The sequence below is a fragment of the Scardinius erythrophthalmus genome (assembly GCF_964197995.2).
Source record: "Scardinius erythrophthalmus genome assembly, chromosome: 18".
Classification (NCBI taxonomy): domain Eukaryota; kingdom Metazoa; phylum Chordata; class Actinopteri; order Cypriniformes; family Leuciscidae; genus Scardinius; species Scardinius erythrophthalmus.
The window spans coordinates 2,575,698-2,583,197 of record NC_138238.1 but is presented as its reverse complement, the minus strand read 5'-3'; the positions used below and the strand labels follow the sequence as shown (position 1 = coordinate 2,583,197).

The 7,500-nt window shown below is 35.4% G+C and overlaps 1 protein-coding gene across 1 annotated transcript in view; it reads left to right on the top strand.

Moving 5' to 3' along the window:
• Window positions 1-190: 190 nt before the first annotated feature.
• Window positions 191-7,500, top strand: part of vclb (vinculin b) — a 46,995-nt gene continuing 39,685 nt past the window's right edge. Inside the window, exon 1 of the mRNA XM_081392522.1 lies at window positions 191-507. Within this exon, the coding sequence (XP_081248648.1) occupies window positions 340-507 (168 nt within the window). The 5' untranslated portion in view covers window positions 191-339. The remainder of the gene's footprint in view (window positions 508-7,500) is intronic.

Below are 7,500 nucleotides of genomic sequence, written 5' to 3'. Positions count from 1 at the left end.
CATTAAAATAGGCTAGCTATTATTCAAAATTGGATAATTTATAAGTAATTAAAATAAAAAACAGATGCTAGTTGAATTTAAAGCAATACATTTCAAACTTGTTCAGTAAGTTGTTGAGTCGTGAAGCGCGATGCGCGAAAGACTCGATTCGCGATCTGGAAAGATTCGACTCCAATGAACGATTCATTCTAGACGAAGCAGCGCTTCGACTATAGTTAGTCAGTTGCATGAAGGGGAGTCAGTGTGTTCAGGAGTGGGATTGTCTCGGCGTTCGGATACGGATAGGGGAGTTTGGATACACACTTTGAAAGAGAGTTTGCTGTCTCTTAAGCTATCACCATGCCGGTTTTTCACACGAAGACGATAGAGAGTATCCTGGAGCCGGTGGCCCAGCAGATCTCTCATCTGGTCATCATGCATGAGGAGGGAGAGGTGGACGGGAAAGCCATCCCGGATCTCACCGCTCCTGTGGCCGCAGTGCAGGCAGCTGTCAGCAACCTGGTCCGGGTAAGAGCTCCAGTCTTTCGCTATCAGTCCGAAGCATGCACATCTAACAGATAGATGGCTATAAAGTATCGCTGTTCGGTGTTCAATGTATCCACGAAAGTTTCCTGAAGTTCTCTGGCTTTGATCCAAACCGAGTTCCGCCTTTTCCTCCTGGATTTCGCCCTGCCCACTGAAACATTATAACCATGATGCCATCAGGGCATCTGATATATGACCGATCTCAACTGTCAGAAGGAATTAAACTAGTCATTTAGCTGATGGTTTATGTAGTGCACTTATTACACACGAGGTGAGTGTGTTGCTCAAGGACACAATGAATGAGCGGTGAAGGGTCACGAATCATCATCTCAAACCACAGGTTTCATTTAGCAGCGAAGGTCTTTCATTTCATGTGCAGAGCATTCGTTTGATTTAATCTTCTCGAGTAACCTCAGATAAGCTGTTCATATGAGGCTTGTGCATTAAACCACACGATTCTTCAACTTCTGTGGTGCAACCACGGCAAAAAGGAGAAAAAGGTTCAGAGTCAATATTGTAGGCTACTCTAGAAGCGATTTTTTTTTTTTGCCTTTGCAAATGTTTTTCAAATCATATCCCTTTAAAAAACGATTACAACATATGTTTTCTACATCGACATGCTGTAATCCGTTGATTGTGTTGAACAATTTTAAGGTTCAACTCATTTTTTAAGTTAGTTTACTGCAATTTAAGTTGAAATGACTTCAACATCCAAGTTGATTGTACTTAAAAAATGTAAAAAAAAAAAAAAATTAAAAAATTTTTTACAGTAAGACATTTTGTCTATTTAGGTCAAATCGAGCCAATTAATTTAATAAAACCTGTAAATTTACAAAAGTAAATGAAAAAGAAAGTATCTGTAAACAATACACAAGATATCATAAGTTAATCATAAGCATCATTTGTTAGATTATACATTCTTACAATGAATGTACATTCTTATAATATATATATATATATCAGTGTGTGTGTGTGTGTGTGTGTGTGTGTATATATATATATTATATATATATATATAATATAAGAATATGTATATTTGACCCTGTTCTCATCATCACATCACAACAGAGCCGATCTCCTGTCGTTTCTGTGCGACGTGTCTCACCCGAGGAGGAGAGGAGAGATCTGTCATGGAGAGATACGGCTTCTATCAGCTGTCTGACAGCTTGTGTGGTTTTCCTAAAACGGAAACAAAACCTTCAGTTGTAAATTCAGGAACAACCCGCTGCTCTTCAGTTATTCCTAGCAGTTGTCCAGGGTTAACTTTAGACTCTTGAAATAAAATGGAAGGTGGTTTTTGTTCCTCCAAATTTGACTGAAGTGTGTATCACAGTCACTTATGCTTAATATATCTAACTATCTGTGAAACTCGGGTTAGATCATTCACGACTTGAGCTTAGAATTAGCTTGATTTTAGGTGTGTGTGTGAATGCGACCCCACCCAGTCAAACACTTCCTGTGTGTGTGACACCGCTTTAGAGGATGTTATTTTCTCAAATATCTTTGCGGTTTCAAATGTTCATCGTGTTCATCTGAGATTTTCTGAGCGCTTTACAGTAATGAGAGGCTCAATTTAGCACAATATTACAGCTTTATTCCTCCACGCATGCAGGAACAGTTCCTGTCTTCTTTCTTCTTGTGTATTTCTCATTTTTCCTTCCTCTTTATTCTTCTTCCTCTATATTTCTTCATGTGAAATTTCATGCATTAGTGGTGTTTTCTGGATCAGATTCTCTAAATTTAGCGTAGGTTTGGGGGTGTATGCATGCAGTCTTCGTGACTGTGTTTGTGGTTTATTATGTTATTATCGCTGGACTTTTACACTTCCTACATTTGCAGGGACAGTCTGAAGTTATTTCCTGCTCGTTCTGAGATGGCATATCCGAGCTCAGAGCGCTAAATAGAAATTGTTTTGATCCTGAATGAACTTTAGTAAATTATTCATCATGTCTCTCTCCAGTTTAGACCACAGAGACTCTTCAGACTTGCTGATTCATGTCATTTTGTCCTGCGTTACTTTGAAATGACAACATATGAAAAACAGCATGACGCTGGGTGATTGGGTCTAGTTAAATGGAAATAAAACTGGCATTAAATATATATATATATATATATACTGTATATATACTGTATGTATGTATGTATGTATGTATATATATACATATATATATACATATATACAGTATATATATATATATATACTGTATATATATACACTGTGTGTGTGTGTATATATATATATATATATATATATATATATATATACTGTGTATATATATATATATACTGTATATATATTTATATATATATGTGTATATGTATGTATGTATGTTAAAATAAGGACATAGTATACATTTATACATAAAAATTTATGTTTAAAAATAAACATTAATTATATTATTAAAAATGAAAAATATGAATTATTTTAACATTTTTAAGTATAAAATATTTATTTTAAAATTATATTTACAAATATTTCATTTTAAATTCTTTCTCTTGCTTTGTCTGCCATCTTAGATGGATTTTTTTCACTCACATTGTAAACAACTAAATGATCAGTAAGTCATGTTTTACATTAATTTAGTTTAGCTCATCAAAATAAGTTGAGCAACTTTAAGTTACACAAGATTTAACTCGCTTTAAGGCAGTTTAATGTGATTTAAATCGAAATTACAATTTGATTATACTTAAAAATGTAAGGCGGAAACCAAACGTAAGTTTTTAAGTAGAAATAGGTGGACTTTTCTTTTACAGTGTGTAGATTTGTTTAATCTTTTTACCTTGAAGTCAGAAGTCAGTGAGTTTAGGATGCCTGGAAATTGTGCTTTCATGTCCGCTCATATTTTGTGGTCAGTGTTGGGAAAGTGAGGAGTGTGTCTTATTCAGGATTTCTGTCTTGATTTGTTAGAGGCGGAAGGGTCAGATGAGGTGAACATTTCTCAAGACCACACATATGAAAACCTCCCATCACTACAAGAGAAGCGTTTGTTATCAGAACTGAGAGAAATCCAGCTGTATTAGGCAATGCTTCTGCTGCGGAAGGTCATGAACTCCTTTGCTTCTTATTTTAGGAGATTTCTTTTAGATGAAAGAATTTGCATCCAGGCACCAGAGGAGATGGGAGTTGTATTTATTTCCTTTCCTTTTGCACTCGTTCCAGCCTTAAAGACAATATCTTCCAGATGAGAGATCAGACGTTTAATCTTAAGAAAGTGCAGGTCTTAGACTTGATTTGCTTTGTAGGAAGTTGTTGTAAATGTAAATATGATCGTTCACAGTATCAGCATCACATCTTCTACAGCTCTTTATATTTCAACATACACTCAGAAAATGATCTAAGCCAGACACCACAGGTGAAAACTGTAACTAATCGATATCACAATACTTCCCCAGTTGATTGATTAGATTAAGAATTGCATTAATTACATGACTGAATCACAAGTTTTCTGAAATGTATAAATTTAATTATTTAATATGCACTCTTTTGCATACATTTCCAGAACAAAAATAAGAAGTTTTTGACCGATTAATCGGCACCGATAACCTATTTCTGGAACAATATTATTGTTGCGTCCATTGCTGGAGCGGCTGAGAAGCGTCCGCTGTCATTAAACAGCACGAGATAAGCTTCTAGAGGCGGAATAAAACTATCACTGACGCCTCGTGGAGTTTGTTTTGACCCGGGACACTTCAGATAACTTACACAACTAAACAGTATCTATACAGTACACTTTCTTTTTCAAATCATTATAAAGTAATGAATTTGTTGACGATGTGGAGAACAGCGGTATGTAGAACAATGTGACAAAAACACGACCCAAATGTTTAATGTCATGATTGTTACCATCTATCTGCATTAGTTTATATCCAGCTGGTCAGTTTTATGCATTGGTTAGCAAGCAAAGTTGCATAATTAAAGGGGTGGTATAATGCCCTTTTCACAAAATGTAAAATAAGTCTCTGATGTCCCCAGAGTGTGTGTGTGAAGTTTTAGCTCAAAATACCCCACAGATATTTTTATATAGCATGTTAAAATTGTCATTTTTTGAGGGTGAGCGAAAACACACTGTTTTGTGTCTGTTCCTTTAAATGCAAATGAGCTGCTGCTCCCGGCACAGGGGGCGGAGCTTCAACAGCTTGCACTCACACACACATGCACTGAAAATTTCAAAAACTTTTAGGCTTTTATGTTCAAACGAGTCAGACAATGATGGAGAGACTCAAGAAGAAGTGACAACATGTAGAAGCAACAGGACATTTCTGAATGATTAGTTGATGAATTTATGAAGCTGATGTGTAGTTATCTTCTAGTTATTGATAGGCATATTCTGTCATGATAATCTATAAATCGTGTTCAGGAGGCGGGGTTTATGTAAATTCTAGGGTTGGTGATGTCACTAACCCGGGAGGAATGTGGTGTAGTCTCTACCAGCCGATTGTTGTAGTCCTTAAAAAGTGATTTCTTTAAAAGCAAAAATCTCCCTTTGCAGATGTTGTTTATGCTCAAACAGCAACATTACACACTAACTAAAGTTAGAAAAGTCAAATCATAATCAACCACCCCTTTAAAACTGTAAATGCCATGTTTTTAGGAATAACTTGTATAAAATCAGGCAATAAGAACAAACCCATCAGTAAAAACCTTCAGAATATATACATGGGAATAAAACTGTAAAGTTTGCAGTATGCAAGTGCTGCTGGTATGTATTGTAGTTTAAATCTACAGACACTAGTGCAATACAGATAAACACTTCAACGTTTTCTTTCAACTAGTCTGAAACAACATGTTATGAAAAGCCAATTAGCCTAAAATCTCCAAGCTGGCCAGTGTGAGATAGACTCTTACTTTTCTGAGAGATCATGAGTTTCTAAGTAATCTCCAGTTTCAAGACGTCCAAAAGTAAGAGATCTCTGAATGGTCCAAATGAGGAACTCTGCACCATTATGAATAGATTTGGGAAATCTTTACTCTCCGAGGAAGTCTTCAGATCTTCTCCTCAAACTGATGTCAGGAGGGGGATGGTGCGTTCCGGACGAGGGAACTCGGCACGTCCGGAAGCTTTGGCTTTGTCTCAGGATTATAATGTCTCAACAGATGTTCTGGTAAGAAGGAGAAAAGAATGTTTTTCTTCACTGATCCATTCCTCAGTAAGGACTGTGAGGAGTGTGTGTGAGGTTGACTTGTTTGCGTGTCCCGGACCGGAGAGATATTTCTCAGTGCTCACAGAAGGGAACGTTTATCATCGGCCGAAGCAGTTTAATTACACGCTGAGATAATGTGTTCCTAAATAACCCTTCAGGAGAAACGGCAGCCTTGGAAACTCGGTGTCCGCAAAGCTTCATTCATTCATGCACTACAGTTTTATATCAATCAAATGGAGTGTTGGTTGTGTGTGTGTGCCAGATATTTAATAGTTTTTGTAGACGGAAAGTAAGTTAGTGAGGATTTGGCTGTGGTTTATGAGGTTAATTAAAAAGGTTTACAAACCCTGTAGAGATTGAAATGGCTGGATTGATTGTCAATTCAACCAGAGGTCCCCGGCTAAAAAAAAATATTTTATTTTTTCTGGTGAAAGACATACACTGAAAAAAATGATTCATTCATTGAATTTAATAAAAAAATGTATGGTAAGTGGTTGCACACAATTGATTTTAGCTACATTTAAACAAGTTGAACTAAAATTGATTGAGTTCAACTTAATGCATTTGTTTAAATGTAGCTCAATTGTGTTATTAAATGCAACAAATCATTTTTTTTAGTGTACATAAATAAAGATGAAAGCCAAAACAAAAGACCCTTATTTCATCACTATTTATGTCTGTCTTTCGTCTGCAAAAAATATTAACAAAATAAAAAAATTGAGCTGGGGAAGTTTCTGATATTTGGCTGATTTGACATCCTCATTGCACCACAATGTCATAGAGCGAAACCGTCGGGTTCAAGAGGTCAAAAACACATTCATTTGCCCCATAAAGTAAGAGTCTTAACTATAGCTTTTAAAACTTTTAAGACAGACAATATATGATTCTGTAGAAGACACAAGTCAGTATGATTTTAACTTCATTATCCACCATGAAGTTTTTATTAAAAGTGTTTGTAATCCAGTAGAAGTTGATGTTCTCATAAAATGAAACATCTACTCCCATGATGCATTGCAAATTACATAATTGAGTCTCCTTACACTCTTACAATACAAGCATATATATTTATTTTGCTCAAAAAAAAAGAAATATATCATTTTATAATCACAAATAAAGTATGCGTCAGTAGTGTTTATATTTATTGCACTATCATGTATACTGCATTATATTAGATTACATCTCTGACAACCTTCATGGGACGCGTAGTTTATTCCCCCTTAAAGAAATTTAAATACTCTATTTTCATTTTTGTTTTATGATTTTCATATCGTTTTTTTCTTTGAAACACATGTTGTAATGTTGTGATTTTATCTCGGACTGCTTGGTTTGGTTCATGGCTTAAAAGTTATTGTCTTTGTTGAAAATGATTGGAAGTGAATAGAAATACTACTAGATCTGAGCTTTTCTTATGACTGATTAGTCAAATAGTTGTTCATGCAATCTTTTAATTTGGAAAATTTGTTCTTTTGCACATAAATGTTCAATATATCGACACGGCCCAACTTACCGTTCTCACTACTTACCAAGCATTTCAGATCCACCAAGCCAACATTTGAGATGCTGCGACACGATTGGTCCGCTGGTTAGTCCAGTTATCCAATCACAGCCTCTGTTGAGGCAAAGTCAAATGAGTTTTGTGTGTTTTATTTGATAAATGTGTTTCCATTGTCTTTTTATCTGATGCATTTCCATGCATTTTCATTTTTTTTATATACGATATCCCTAAATTTGCATAAGAATACGTGGATAAAAACATAGCTAGTGGTTTCGTGAAATGTTTTATAGCTCTAATCTGATTAAAGTGACATTTCTGCAATTTTCCAAGAGTTTTCA